The 15,097-nt window shown below is 41.6% G+C and overlaps 1 protein-coding gene across 2 annotated transcripts in view; it reads left to right on the top strand.

The window, feature by feature from the left end:
- The first annotated feature begins 3,099 nt into the window (after positions 1-3,099).
- Positions 3,100-15,097, top strand: part of CEP41 (centrosomal protein 41) — a 43,375-nt gene continuing 31,377 nt past the window's right edge. The window contains exon 1 of one of the 2 annotated variants that reach the window (XM_035021116.1): positions 3,100-3,209. In XM_035021116.1, the coding sequence (XP_034877007.1) occupies positions 3,177-3,209 (33 nt within the window). In that variant the 5' untranslated portion in view covers positions 3,100-3,176. The remainder of the gene's footprint in view (positions 3,210-15,097) is intronic. The other variant, XM_035021117.1, reaches the window with a different exon arrangement.

Genomic DNA, 15,097 nt, shown 5'->3' with positions numbered 1-15,097 from the left:
TCTTAGCAATCACGACTCTGATTGCAAGGATCTCACTCAAGTGCCTGGAGGGTCTTTTACTGCCAAGAACAGGAGAGCTAGAGCACTTCACAGAGCAGAATTACACAGAATTCAGCTCAGGTCTAAAACGGCCCAGACAAAGGCCACAGACCATTTTCAGGCTGAAATCAGCATCAGGCTTTTTTTGTGTGTCTTAGAAGGAGAAGGTTTTTATTAAAGTATAAAATTAATTCATAGTCACTGAAGGAAATCTGCAAAATACACAGAAGTATAAAGAATTTTAAAAATCTACATTCCATCATCCAGAGATGGCTTACATTTAAAAATTTTTTTTTCAGTTTTTTTCTGTGGATACCTGTATGTTTCTCCACACAAATCAGGATTATATTAAGTAAAAAAGTGTTTCCAGCTCTTCTCTTTTACTGTATCAAGAACAGTTCTCCATTGCCTTAATTATTTCTTGAAACTTACTTTTTAATGGTTCCATAATATTACTTTTTTATGGATATGCCCTCACTTAATCATTTTTTAACTGATGATCAATTAAGTTGTTTCAACTTTTCATCATTTTAAAAAGATTCTAGTAAATATCTGTGGGTATAATCTTTGTGTATCTCTCTAATTATTTCCTTAGAAGAAATTTTTAGAATATTAAGATTTGAGAGCTTCTCGACACCCACTCTCAAATTACTTTTCAAAATGGTTACACTTCTTTATAGTCACACTAACAGTGTATAAGCATGCTTGTTTCATGCATTAGCCAATACTGAGTATTATCATTTAAAAAAGAGAAAAACAAAAACTTTTGTCCATTTGTTAGTTGAAAAATGAGATTAGCTGCACGGTTTTATATTTCTCTCATTATTAATTGGACATTTCTTCATATGTTTATTAAATGCTTTTTTCTATGAATTATCTTTTTATGACACTTATCTATTTTTCATATAAGCAGTAAGCACCTTGCTTTGATTATGATGCAGTTTTGCTATATAACCAAAAGGAATCTTTAAGGGAAATTCATCATGTTAAAAGCCTTTTGATTTATAGCTTTAAGTTTTCTAAGGATTCCATTGAGGCAAAATGAGAGGTTCTTCTACAGCAGAGCCTCTCAAGGTGTGGCCCTTGGACTCTGTGCATCAGAATCAAGGAGTAGGAGTGGGAGAACATGCATTTAAAATCCTAAACCCTCACCCTAGACACAGAATCAGCATCTCTGATCACTGGACCCAAGAACCCACATTTCTATAATCTCTGCATGCTTTACATGCAGCCCAAATTTGATAATCAAAATGAGTACTGAGACAAATAAACCTGATATTCCCATACTCTCTGGGGAAAAAAGGGAGATGACCATACAGAGAAGTGAGCCCAAACTTTGAAGAACAGAAGTTGAGCTTCCTACTCCAATAGGCTTTTGGGTCTTGTACTTTCTGTTCTTTTGATTTATTGACCTCCATTGTTCTTTAACTTGATTCATGCATTATCACTCATCTACTTGGTCCCCCAAGTTGGAAAAATTATAGCCATCCGTGATGCCTTCCAATTCTTTGCACTCCTTACTTCTTTGCATATATGCAAAGAAGGAGTGCATATATGCATATATTCTATGTATATAACTGTCCCTTTAACCTACAAATGTCTCGAAGACTCTTTTTCTCTTTTTATCACCTTTTAGTTTAGTCTCTTATTCTCACTATCTCCTCTTTCTTCTATTTATTCTACCCATAATCTCCATCACCACCCAATCTCCACACCACACCAGTAAGCATTTGTTCTAAGTAGCAATGTGTCCACAAGCCTCTGCATAGTAAGATACCCTCCCCACCAGCCCCCTTCCCATTTTTTGCTGCCCCTAAACTCCTCCTCATTCTAGTGGAGGGGTGAAAACTGGGAATTTTAGAGGGATTAAAGGACTGGAGAACACTAGAGAAATTCAGACAAACTCAGTAGGCATGAATGTAATGTGCAAGAGACAGCTGTGGCCAGTTTCAGCTCCTGGAGGTCAAGCAACACTATTTAAGGTGTGGCCCTCTGGGTGGGATGCTGAAGTGTCTGAGAGGACAAGGGCATGTGAGGCCATTTTGTTGAATGGGTCATCCGCACAGACCCTGAAGTAGCTCAACTACATGCTATTATTCACAAGTAGAGAGCCAGTGAATATGATCAGTTCAGAGTAACCTTTCTCCATTCCTGGAAAAACAACTTAGACCAAAGGACAAAGGGTTATTGTGTTGTTCTCCCATGTAAAAGCAAATTTTGATGAATTTGGTGGGACATTTTGGAGCCAAAGTCAAACTGTGTGTGTGATTGTCTTGTAAAGGTGCTAGGACTTAATTTTCAGATCTGGAATAAGAACAGGTGGCAGCTGATGGCAGGAGTCACAATGGTTTCCATGACAACGGGACTGGATCTTAGTCATCCTCCCATCCTCCACAAAACCTACTGCAGCTTTTCTCATAAGGTGCTTATTAAATATTTGTTAAATGAATGATGAATCACAGAATAGTGTGTGCGCTTTGCAATTAAGGCTGCCGTCCTCTAGCTAGCTAAAAAGCTTTTAAAGCTACAATAATTACTGTACTTACCCATGATATTTTGCATAATTTGCATATTAACTTAACCCGAAAATAATAAACTACAAATTCCCATTCTTGCTGAACCACCCTGTCTCGCATCTTTACCCTATTGTAGAAGTAGCCCAGATGTTTGCTTAAGATGGCCTTAGGAGGGGAGGGTGCCCCCTGTGTCATATACGTGCCTGAACATTAACTAGAAAGACCTGTTTCCCCCTTGAAGTCCCCCTCCACCGCCTTCTGCTCTCCGGCCCTTCCCCCTCCCTGGGCTCCGCGCATCGGCTCCGCGCAGGCGCTAGCCTGCCCTTCCCCCGCGCCCCTCTTCCCGCGCTCCGGCAGCAGCCTGCGGGGCCCTGCCGAGAGCACAAAAGGCCTCGGCAGCTGGCGTCCCCCCGTTGCCTGTGGCAACCACTGAGCGGCGTCTCGCTCTCCCTTGACCTTACAATGAGAGAGTAAAAAGGGCCTCCATTGGCTAGCCGGAGAAGGGAGGCCAATCGGAGTAGAGGTTGTAAAGAGGCGGCCGAGAGAGGCTGTGGGGGTAGGAAGCTAGGGTTAGAGGCTGCCGGTGAGGCTAGAAAGCCCGCGTGGTCGGTTGGAGGAAATATGTCTGTCCGGAGGCACATTGGGAATCCTGAGGTGAGGGCCAGGTCCGGATCCGAGAGCCGGAGGGGGCGGGCGCACCGGAAAAGGCTCCACGTGGGCAGGGAAGAGCAGCTAGCGACTTCCGCCGGCCGGAAGGCGGGAAGCGGCCGGCGTGAGGAGGGGTCTGGAGAGCGGCGGGAGGCGGGGCGGGCCTGGGGGTCTCGAGCCGAGGCCGTTATCCGGTGGTGAGAGGCCGCTCTCCCGCACATGCTCGCTGTGGCCTGGCATTTGTCGCCCAGAGGAGCAGCCAAGTGCACGAAGACACAGCCCCTTCCCTCAAAGGGCTTACAGTCTAGGCGTGGCAGTTACACAACATAACGAACATATGCATGAACGCCCCGAACACGAAAGGAGCAAAATCAAAAGGAGCCATCATTTCTGATTATGGGGATACGGGAAGAGTGGGAATAAGCAGATCAAGCCATTTGGAAAGGACGCAAAACATGACCTTAGTTTACCCTCTTCCCTGTAGGACCATTTCCTTTCTTGTCTGTTTCACCCCTAGGGCCCTGCTGCGTTTGTGGCAATTAATTTCAACAAATGTTTATCGGACCCTTACACTGCAGTACGTGCTAGAAATACAACGAGAGTAAGACAAGGCATTTGTCCTTTAATAAATTCAGTCTAGTGAGGGAGACTTGGAAACAGAATTTGAATGCGATGTGGTTGGGGGACAAGTTGAGAGAGCACAGAGGAAAGATTGGACTCAAGGAAGTGAGGGAAGGGTCCTGGAGATGGCCTGAAATGGCAAGGCGGGTAGCCAGGTGAGGAAGCATCTCAAGTAGAGAATAGCATGAGCAAAGATGAGGAGGTGCGAAACGTGGGAGTGGACAGTTCCCTCTGGAGAAGCTGGAGTAAAGCGTGGAAGGGCCTTCTGTGCCTTGCTAAAGTACTTGGCCTTTATACCGAACAGGAGTTGCACATTATTTCGTTTCATGGTGGATGTCTATGTGCCGTGTTGAGGAAAATTGTGAGGCTCTGCAGGAGAGTACCATGATCAAATATAATCTCGACCATGAAGGTGGGGGAGGTAGGTGTGGAGAGTGGCAATTTGTCACATATTTATCTTGCCTGCTGGTCTGAATTTAAGAAGTTTTGAGGAGTTTTAAGTAACCGAGTGATGTGGTCAGATTTGCATTTTAGGCAGAGGGCTGTAGCCACGTTGTGGAGAAAGGAGGAGGCCAGGACTGGAGGTAGGCAGATTGGGTAGGTGGTATTTACGATATAGACCTAAAGGAAGGTCATGGAACGTGGGACAGAAATGAGAAATATTTAGGTAATTAAATCATTAAGACTTCATGATTAGCTTTGAGAAATGAGATTGGAATGGATGACTTAGTTTCCCAGCTTGGGCTACTCATCAGTGCCCATGTCATTAATGAGATCAGGACTGTGGGAGAAAGAGGAGTATAGGGGGATAGGAGCTGGGATGCTCTGTGTGGTCATACATTTGTGTCCTAGAGGAAGATGTCCAACTTTCTTGTGTTGATGGAGCATATTGTCCAGTAATTTCTTGAAAAAGAGTGCATGAGAAATAACTTTTTTATTTATATCTAAAATGTTAGGCATGTCTGAAAATGCTGTTATTCTGCCTTCACATTTATTTCCCTGCAAGTTGGGTGGAGTATAGAATTCTTGGTTGGAAACCATCAGCGTTTTGAAAACATTGCATTATAGTTTTCTAGCATCCAGTGTTGCCGTGAAGTCCAAAGCCATGCTGTACCTTTGTACTTGACTTGATTTTTCCTTTTTAGAAGCTTGTAGAATCTTCTCTATGTTACCAGTGTTGTGTTTCACAAAGATATTCCTTGCTATGGGTCTCTTTTCACTCATTTTGGTGGGCACCAGAAATGCATGTCTTTCTATTCTGTGAAATTTTGTTGAATTATTTTGTTGTTGACTTCTCCTTCCTATTTTCTCCATCCTCTTTTTCTTGAATTCATTATTTTCATGTTGCTTCTATAAGACTGGTTCTCTAATTTTCTTAAACTTTATTTCCTGTTTTCCACATCTTTGTCTTCTTGCTCTCTTTCGGAGATTTGTTTATCTTCTAATCCTATTTAATTTCTGCTGTTGTGTTTTTAATTCTTTTTTTTTTTAAGATTTTATTTATTTGCGAGAGAGAGAGAGTGAGAGAGAGAGTGCACGAGAGGGGGTAGGGTCAGAGGGAGAAGCAGGATTCCCACTGAGCAGGGAGCCTGATCCGGGACTCCATCCTGGGACTCCAGGATCATGACCTGAGCCGAAGGCAGTTGCTTAACCAACTGAGCCACCCAGGCGCCCCTGTGTTTTTAATTCTTAAGACCTCTGTTTTGGACTCTGATGTCCTTTTAAAAAAACATTTTATTTTGATGGGGCACCTGGGTGGCTCAGTTGTTAAGCGTCTACCTTCAGTTCAGGTCATGATCCCAGGGTCCTGGAATCGAGCCCCGCATCAGGCTCCCTGCTCTGCGGGAAGCCTGCTTCTCCCTCTCCCACTCTCCCTGCTTGTGTACCCTCTCTTGCTGTGTCTGTCTCTGTCAAATAAATAAATAAAATCTTAAAAAAAAAAAATAGACATTTTATTTTGAAATAACTGTAGATTCACAGGAAGTTGCAAAAATAGTACAGTCCCATGTACCTTCACCCAGTTTCCCCCATTGATTATATTTTATGTAAGTATAATACAATATCAAAGCCATAAATTTGTACAGATTGACATTTGTAAAATGTGTGTATAATTCTAGGCTATTTTTTCACATGTGTAGATTTAATATAATCAAGATTGCATGTGTTTAGATTTATAATCAAAATACAGAACTATTCCATCACCAGAAATATCTCCCTCATACTACCCCTTCCTAGTCATTTCCACTTTCCTCTGCCTCACCATCCTAACCCCTGGCAATCACTAATGTGTTCTCCGTTTCTGTAATTTTGTCATTTGGAAATGTTACATAAATGGAATCACATGATATGTGACCTTTTGAGATTGGCTTTTTTCACTCGGAATAATGTCCTTGAGACACATTCAAGTTGTTGCCTATAGCAATAGTTCATTCCTTTTATTGCTGATTAGTATTCTGCGGTATGTATGTATAACAGTTTGTTTAACCATTCAACTATTATAGGCTATTTTGGTTGTTTTCAGTTTGAGGCTATTATGAATAAAGATATGAACTTTTGGGTACAGCTGTTTGTATGGATGTTAATTTTCATTTCTCTGGGATAGATGCCTGGGGGTGTAGTTGCTGGGTTGTATGTGAGCTTACATTTAGTTTTTTAGAAACTGCCAAACTATTTTCCAGAGTGTACCATTTTAGATTCTCATTACCAGTGGATGAGAGATGAGTTTTTGCACATTCTTGGCAACATCTGGTATTGTCAGTATTTTTATTTTAGTTGAGTTTTTTTGTTTTTTGTGGGGTTTTTTTGTGTTTGTTTTTAGAGAGGGAGTGAGGAGGGGGGAGGGAGGGGCAGAGGTAGAGGAAGAGAGAATCTCAAGCAGGCTCCACGCCCAGCACAGAGCCCAATGTGGGGCTTGATCTGATGACCCTGGGATCATGACCCGAGCCAGAATCAAGAGTTGGACGCTAACTGACTGAGCCACCCAGACGCCCCTATTTTAGTTGTTTTAATAGGTACACTGTGACATCTCATAATGGTCTGAACTTGTATTTCCCCAATGGATACCGAGGTTGAACATCTTAAATTTTTTCATGTGCTTATTTGCCATACATATATCCTCTTAAAAAAATATCTCTTTGTATCTTTTGCCTAATTTCTAATTGGATTTTTTTACTGTTGTTTTGTGTGTTTGCTTGTGACTGTGTAAATATTGATTATTGCCAAAGCAGTGATCATTACAGTTACATTTTCTTTCTTATTACTTTCTGTTTTCCTTGGAGTTCCTATCTACCTTTATTTTTATTCTATACTATTTCTAAATTTTTATAAACAATGTAGGAAAATTTTCCTACATCACTATTTATCATTTGTTTCCAGTTATCTTTTCCAAAATGTTCTCTGTGCATTTGTGTGTGTGTATGTGCACACTTGTATGTGTCGAGAGAGTTTTATTTTGTGGTTTTCTTTTACCCAAATGTTATAACATTATATATATGGCTTTTTGGCTTGCTCTTTGTACTTAACACTAAGTCTTGGAGATCTTTCCATGTCAGACAAATATAGGTCAACTTAATTCTTTTTTTTTTAAAGGTAGCAAGTATTGTTGTTGTTTTTTTTAAAGATTTTATTTATTTATTTGAGAGAGAGAATGAGATAGAGGGAGCATGAGTGGGGGGAGGGTCAGAGGGAGAAGCAGACTCCCTGCTGAGCAGGGAGCCCGATGCGGGACTCGATCCCAGGACTCCAGGATCATGACCTGAGCCAAAGGCAGTCGCTTAACCAACTGAGCCACCCAGGCACCCTAATTCTTTTCTTTTAACTCTTACATAAGTACTTGGTCTGGTTGTAGAGCAAAAGGTTTTTTTTAATTTTTGTTACTTGTTAAATTTTAATGTTTTTACTAACAGCATTATGAGATATAATTCACCCATCTAAAGTATACAATTCAGTGGTTTTAATATATCACAGAGTTGTGCAATCATCACTAATTTTCATTACACCGAAAAGAACATTTTCATTACACCAAAAAAATTCTGTAACCTTTGGCTGTCATTCCCCAATTTTCCCATTGTCTCCCCTATCTAGTCTTGACAATCACTAATCTACTTTGTCTCTATATTTGCCTGTTGTCTACATTTCATATAAATGAGTCATGCAAAATGTGGTCTTTTGTGACTGGCTTCTTTAATTAACTTAGAATAATGTTTTAAATTATAATGTTATATCATGTCTTCGTACTTCATTCCTTTCTACTGCTGAATGATATTCCTTGACATAGACATACATATTTTATTTGTTCTTTCTGATGGACATTTGGGTTGTTTCTACTTTGGTGGTATAATGAATGATGCTACTATGAATATTCATGGACAAGTTTTTGTGTATGTGTGTTTTCGTTTCTCTAATGATAGTTTTTTGAAATATTTTTTTCCCCTGCATAGTCTATTTCCTTCCTATTGCTATTTTTCTTTTTGTTTTGTTGGAGATTAGTATTAGTTAACTCAGGCTGCCATAACAAAATGTCACAGACTGGGTTGCTTAAACAACAAATTTATTTCTGGCAGGCAGTTTTGGAGTACTGGAAAGTTCAAGATCAAGGTGCTGGCCAGTTTAGTTTCTGGTGAGAGGTCTCTCTTGCCTTGCAGATGGCTGCCTTCTCATTGTGTATTTCTAGATTTCTTTCTGTGTGTACTTGTAAAGAGGGGGAAGCTCTTTGGTGTCTCTTTTTGTAAGGACACTAATCCTATTACACTTGTGCCCCACCCTTATGATCTTCTTTAACCTTAATTACCTCCTAAAGGCCCTGTCTCCAAATACAGTTACACTGGAGATTAGGGCTTTGTGTGCCCCCAAAATTCACAGCAATGTTCTGAGGCTTCTTTTAATCCTAAATTATTAATTTATGTTTTTGAGTTAGAAACTTAAACAGGTGATTGGGATCTGTGTATCTGAGAGGGGCTTGCTGATGGTGAGCCTAATTACAGGAAGATCTCACTGGGCCATGATTTGGGCGACTATCCTCCCAAATCTACACCTTCAGCTCTTTTCTCTTAGGCTGGTGATTTTCCTCAGAGAATTCCCTCATTCTCCTGAGAGTAAAAGCCTAGCTGAATTCCTGGAGGAATTAGGGCTAGGAGCTAAATCTCAATATTAGTTTGCATCATTCACTTAATGCCCCTATTTTCAGTAATGATATCTCTACCTTTCTCTGTCTAAAGACCTCCCAGTCCAGAAATCCTTCTCAGGGAATAAATCTATAGATAGCTACCGTGGTGGGGGAAGGGCAGTCACCCAGTAGCACACAGGGGACAGGGATTTGGAGATCAAGTTGCTTCTCATCAGCCTTCAAACAATCTTCCTTATTTCAGCCACTCCTTTTGCTCCCCACTCCTGGAGGTGCTTGAGGCTGTCAATTCCTAAGCCTTTTAAGAATTGTTCTTGGCTTTCCCTTGAGTCAGTCAAGTCATTTTCACTGTTGATCTGCTTTCTAGAATTCAAAAATCTATTGCTGTCACTTCTCCCGCTCTCTCTGGTTTTTTGAACTCTATGTCCTTAAAATAGAAGACAAAATTGAGGTTTTGGAAGGAAGTGATTTTAAATGCATGTGTTCAATATGCTATCTTCACCCAGTAGATCATGATCGGTAATTATTTTATTTGTAATCTATAATTATTTGCTTATTTCTGGCATACTTACAAGAACATAAACTAGGGTCCTTGTATGTATTGTCCCACTGCCTGGCATGCAGTAAACATCTGTTGAATGAGTAAATGAATATATGCCTGAGCTGGGAGGAAAAGTCAGGCCATAGTTCCCTACTTGGATATCAAGCATATAAATGGAATTAAACCTAAGTGTGTGGCTCTCAGAGAACCTGTAGATTGAGAAGATGGAATCCTGGGGAACACAGTGTTTAAGCAGCTGACAGAAATGATCCATGTGTCATTGGAGAATCGGGGAGAGAGATATCACTAAAGGCAAGGGAGTGGAAACTGAAGAAGGTGGGGCTGTATGACACTGTCAAAAGGTACAGAAAGGTGAAGTGAGTTAAAGAATGGAAAGTCACCATTATATTCAGCAATTAGGGGATCGCTGATGTTGGCGAGCTGCCACAGGAACCATACTAGAATGGTGGGGACAGTAGCCATGTTGCAGTGGATTGAGGAGTAAAGTGCAGATACCCGGAAGGCATTCCAATTATATATTAGAAAATATATTCCAGTTATATATTGATTCATTGCGAATCACCTCATGTTTAGTGACTTAAAATAATAGTCATTTTATTATGATCTCTATGGTTCTGAAGGTTGGCCAGGCTCCATTAGGTGCTGCTTATTTGGCATCTCATGTGGTTTTGCAGGCAGACAGAAGCTGGGGCTAGAGTGATCTTGAAGGCTTCTTCAAGGCCATTGATACAGCCTGTTGGCAAGTACCTCAGCGGGGGCCGTCAGCCATACCACCTACAAATGGCCTTTTCCATGTGGCTTGGCCTTCCTCACAACATGGTAGCTGAGTCCCAAAAACAAGTGTCCCAGGAGAACCAGGTGGAAGCTGTATTGCCCTTTATGATCTAGCCTCAGAAGTCATAAGGCAGCACTTCCATCCAGATTCAAGCAAGGGGAGGAGTTTCAACATCACAGCGTAAGTGAGATGGGAGATTCTCTTGCAAACATCTTGAAAAATACAGTCCGCCATAGGTAGTAGCTGCTAGCGAAGCAGGGGCTGCTACATGTGCATACAGGGTCAAGGTTGGTGTTTGAGATCAGTAGAATTGGACCAGATTAAAATTGCCATTTAAAAAAAAAATGTTCTCCTTTCAAAGACCTATGTTAAATGTAAGATTGCCTTAAATGAGATTCTTTTCAAGATTGAATTCATTTCCGGGGCGCCTGGGTGGCTCAGTTGGTTAAGCGACTGCCTTCGGCTCAGGTCATGACCCTGGAGTCCCAGGATCGAGTCCCGCATCAGGCTCCCTGCTCGGCGGGGAGTCTGCTTCTCCCTCTGACCCTTCTCCCTCTCATGCTCTCTGTCTCTCATTCTCTCTGTCTCAAATAAATAAATAAAATCTTTAAAAAAAAAAAAAAGATTGAATTCATTTCCTTCATTTTATGGACCTCCTGTCTATACAAAGGAGATAAGTAGGGAAATTCTGAACAAAACGGCATAATGGTATTTTTAAAAATCCTTTAAATGTAAATCTTATTATATATGTTACAGTTGAAATACAACCAACCTTGGGAGTTTCATTTTGAGAGAGGTGGGAAGTCAGAAAAGCACATTCATGTTTGAACAATTTGAGATTCAGACTATCTCATTCATTTTTTAGTGATTTGCTTTCAGAAAAATCCCATTGTTGACTTCTCATTCTTCTCCCCTCTCCGACATCCATGTATTCAATAAAGCCCGGTCTTACTTTGCATATGTTAGTAATCTGCCAAAATACTCTTGCAATGATACGGCTCACAGCTCAGTATTTTTGTTACCTTCTGTTGTCCTCATGGCCTCCTCCAGACCCTCAGTGTACATTCAGTCTTCTCTACTTGGAGCCTACGTGTCCATGTTCTACCGTACAGCACAGGATTTCATATCACCCCCGGTGTATGAATGCTCCCTATGCTTCAGATTCCTAGAGCATCCCTTGGTGCCGGCGTGCGCACCGTGTGCTGCTCAGGGCCCAGAGCCATCTTCATCCTTTAGGCTGTCCTTACTGCTCACACTGGTGGGAGGCCCTGCAGCAGGTAGAGAGATCCAAGAGGTTGAGCCATGTCCCAAGCACAGGAAGGGAGGAGAGTGATTCGTACAAAGTGCTGCCATAGTCTGGGCAGGAAAGAGATTTCCATCTGCCCGGGGCCTTCACAGTAGTCTTCTCGGAAGGTATGTCTGTGCTGGGTCTTGAAAGCCGAGTAGAAATGAAGTCGCTGGGATGTCATGGGTAGACAGGGAGGACATTATCTTTGGACCCTTTCTAGGGATGTAAACCCTCAAATGGTCTTTGACATTTTTCATTGCTCACTGATAATACCAGAGACATGAACCTTCTCAGCCTCCTCCCTCCTCCTGATAAACTTCATCATGACCACCCATCTGATATCTTTACCTTAAATACATAACCAAAGCTGAACCTTCCACCTGGGCTCTGGGCCTCATCCTCTCCCACTCCCTCCTTTCCACACCTTCCTGCTTCATTTCCAACGCCTCCTATCTAGCCTCTAAAATCCTCAAATCTCTCCTTTCTTCCAAAACAAAACAAAGCAACAACAAAAACTAATTCCTTCGCAACTCTCAAGGGAAAAAAAAGGCCATCCAGCTACTATCTTCTTTCCTCCCTCCCCGTCTCATACGACCTGCTGTTTTTGCTTCTGCTTCTGTCAATTTACTGTAACCTCATCCACCAGGGTCATCAACAGTGTCCTGCTTTGTTCAATCCAAACTTACTTTGTTACTCTCTTACTTGACCTGCATTCTTGCTCACTTGTTCATGTTTGACCTCTTGTTCTCAGACTTGACAGCATTGATCACTGTTGACCACTCCCTTCTTCCTGAAACTCTTCTTTAATTTTCATTACCCACTTTCTTTTGGCCTCTCGTGAATCTCATGCACAGTGCTTTTCTCTACCTGACCTTAAGTGCTGGGGTTTTTTCTTCTCCGTCTTACACAATCTTTGATGGTGATTTTGTCCAACAACCCCCAGATCTTATTTCTGCAACCCCAGATTTCTCTCCTGATCTCAGACCCAAACGGCCAGCTTACCACTTCCATTTTGGACAACCCGCAGATACCGCATACTCAACATGCCTCAACGTGAAAAACATTATGTTTTTCAACTGATGCTTCCTCCTTAAGTCCCTTTTTTGGGGAATGATATCACTGTCCTCCCCCTGTTCTACCAGTCAGTTTTCAATCATATTGATTTTACATCTTTAAAGATTTCTTGAAACTGTCTCTTCTTCCTCATGTCTACTGTCACTTCCTTAGCACCACAGATGTTTCTTAGCACAACTGCCTCTTAACTGATCTTCGTGCCTCCATCCTTGACAATGATCCTATTAGTTCTCCAGAATGCTGCCAAAGTGAGCTTTCTAAAATGGAAAGATAATCCCATCACTTCTCCTTAAACTTTCTTCGATGACTCCCCAATCATCTGCACTAGGGTTTCTCAACTTCGGCACTATTGACATTTGGGGCCAGCTCATTCTTTGCTGTGGGGGACTTCCCTGTCATTGTAGGATGTTTCGCAGCATCCCCAGCCTCTACTCACTGGATACCAGTAGCATCCCCACCACCACCACCCAGTTCTGACAACCTAGAATATCTGCAGACATTGACAGTCGTCTCCGGGAGCAGGGGGAGCAAAATTGCCATCTACAGGAAAAAAAATCCTGGTTTCTTAGTGTGGATACAAGGCCCTTTAGGAACTGCCCTCCCTGCCTCTTCAGCCTCATCTGACCCCATGATGCCCTCTATGCTTCAGGTCTACCCAGAAACCCTGCCGCTTCCACCCATTACTCCTTTAGTCTGACTAATTCTCTTGGCCATCAGATTTCGGCCCAGAAGTCAGTGCTCAGGACATAGTTCTTGACTCTTTTACTCAGGATCAGGTCCCGATCCCACAATCTCCTGTTGCACTCCCTGCTTCCCTCTCCTTTTCATCATGTAGTGTGGTATCTCTTTGTTGGCTTGTCTTCCTTCCCAGCACCACCAAGAACTGGATGGCTGTGTGTCCTCGGCAGAGCGGCTCACTCCTCCAGTAAATGTTGCCCGAATGGTTAGTGCTCAATAAGGCTTTGTTGAATGAATGAATAGTCCTCGAAACAGCTTCTTTTCTCAGCTCTTTCACTTTCCACCATTCCATCCTGTTTATGTAATTGAAAAAAGCCAGTTGGTCAGTAGGTCAAGAAACAGTCACCCCCAAAGCAAGAATTTTAAGGAAAAAAGTATGGCAGTTCCATAAAATCTATGGTAGTCTGTTTAGAGTGAAGCACCAAGTTTTACGTTGTGGTTGGCACTAGAAGGTCAGGAACAAGGAGTGGGTCCAAAAGGGGAAAATGGAAAAGAGACACTACATTTTTCTACTTGCAGCATATGGATTTCTCATTAGTCTCTGTAAGGGAAAACCGGGGGCAGGAAGGGCCCAGCGACTGCAGCTGTCCACACTCTCTCCCCCCATCATTCTGCTGCCACCACACCTGGTCCCCAGAGACATCCTCACTTCTTAGCTATGTTGGCTTAGGTATGGACAAATCCCCTTGGTTCAGCAGAGACTAGCCTGGAGTTTTTCAAAAGACACTTTGCTAGGAAACTAGTGGAAAACAAAACAAAACAAAAGTAAAAACAGGAAATAGCATATAGAAATTATGAAAATACAGAGTACAAAAAAAAATTAAAATCCCTTAGCCTAAGATAACGGAATTCTACTATTAGCTTTTCTTGACTCAGTTTACCAGATGCATGTTTTCCCTGGTTTTTTTGTTTGCATTTTTGGGTTTTTTAGATTTGTTTTGCTATGATATTGTCTTCCTCTGGGGGATCTTATTCTAAAGTTCCCCTTTTCAGTCTTTAAATATTTCCCTTCTCTCACTGAAGAATCTTCTATCTTCATCTAGGAAGGAGTTGGAATTGATGTTAGAGTCGATTTCTCTTAAAGACAGCAGGTTACTGGACAGATGGAGACCGGAGTTTTCCAGTCTTTCTCTAGGAATGAAATAGCTCAGGGTTTCCACACACATACACACACACATCTGAGGCCCAGTGCTAAGTATTCACTTGCCTGGAGTGAAATGGAAAACACAGACAATGTCACGAGTTTTTTAATAAGACTAAAGGACCAATCTTTTTATTCTGGGATTTTTTTTTCTTCCTTTTTAGGTATTAAAATGGCAGGTGCTAGTTATGAGGTTTTGTGCTTTTTTTTTTTTAATGTCCTTTCTTGGCAAAATTAAAAGTTGTTTTTTCTCTATAGGTGCCCCCAGTTTTAAAAAATTCTTCCTGGTCTCTGAAATCTAAAACTCTGGCCAGCAGGACATGCTGTAGTTAACTGTGTTTTCAAGGGCAAATGATACGGGTTTTAAAGTTTGGTGTTCTCCACCTGATTTTTTTTTCTTCTTCTTTCTTTCAGCCAGTAGAGTAAATGACTCTTAATCTCGGGGTCCTGAGTTCAAGCCCCACATTGGGTATAGAGATTAGTTAATAAATAAATAAAAATAGTTTTTGAAAATAATAATAAAGTTTGGTGTTCTCTTCCAAGGAACCAGGTAATTACTATAAGATACTCTGC

The sequence above is a fragment of the Mirounga leonina genome, unplaced genomic scaffold (genome assembly GCF_011800145.1).
Source record: "Mirounga leonina isolate KUSES-001 unplaced genomic scaffold, KU_Mleo_1.0 Mir_174, whole genome shotgun sequence".
Classification (NCBI taxonomy): domain Eukaryota; kingdom Metazoa; phylum Chordata; class Mammalia; order Carnivora; family Phocidae; genus Mirounga; species Mirounga leonina.
The sequence above is the reverse complement of the archived record's forward strand: the minus strand, read 5'-3'. Positions and strand labels throughout refer to the sequence as shown.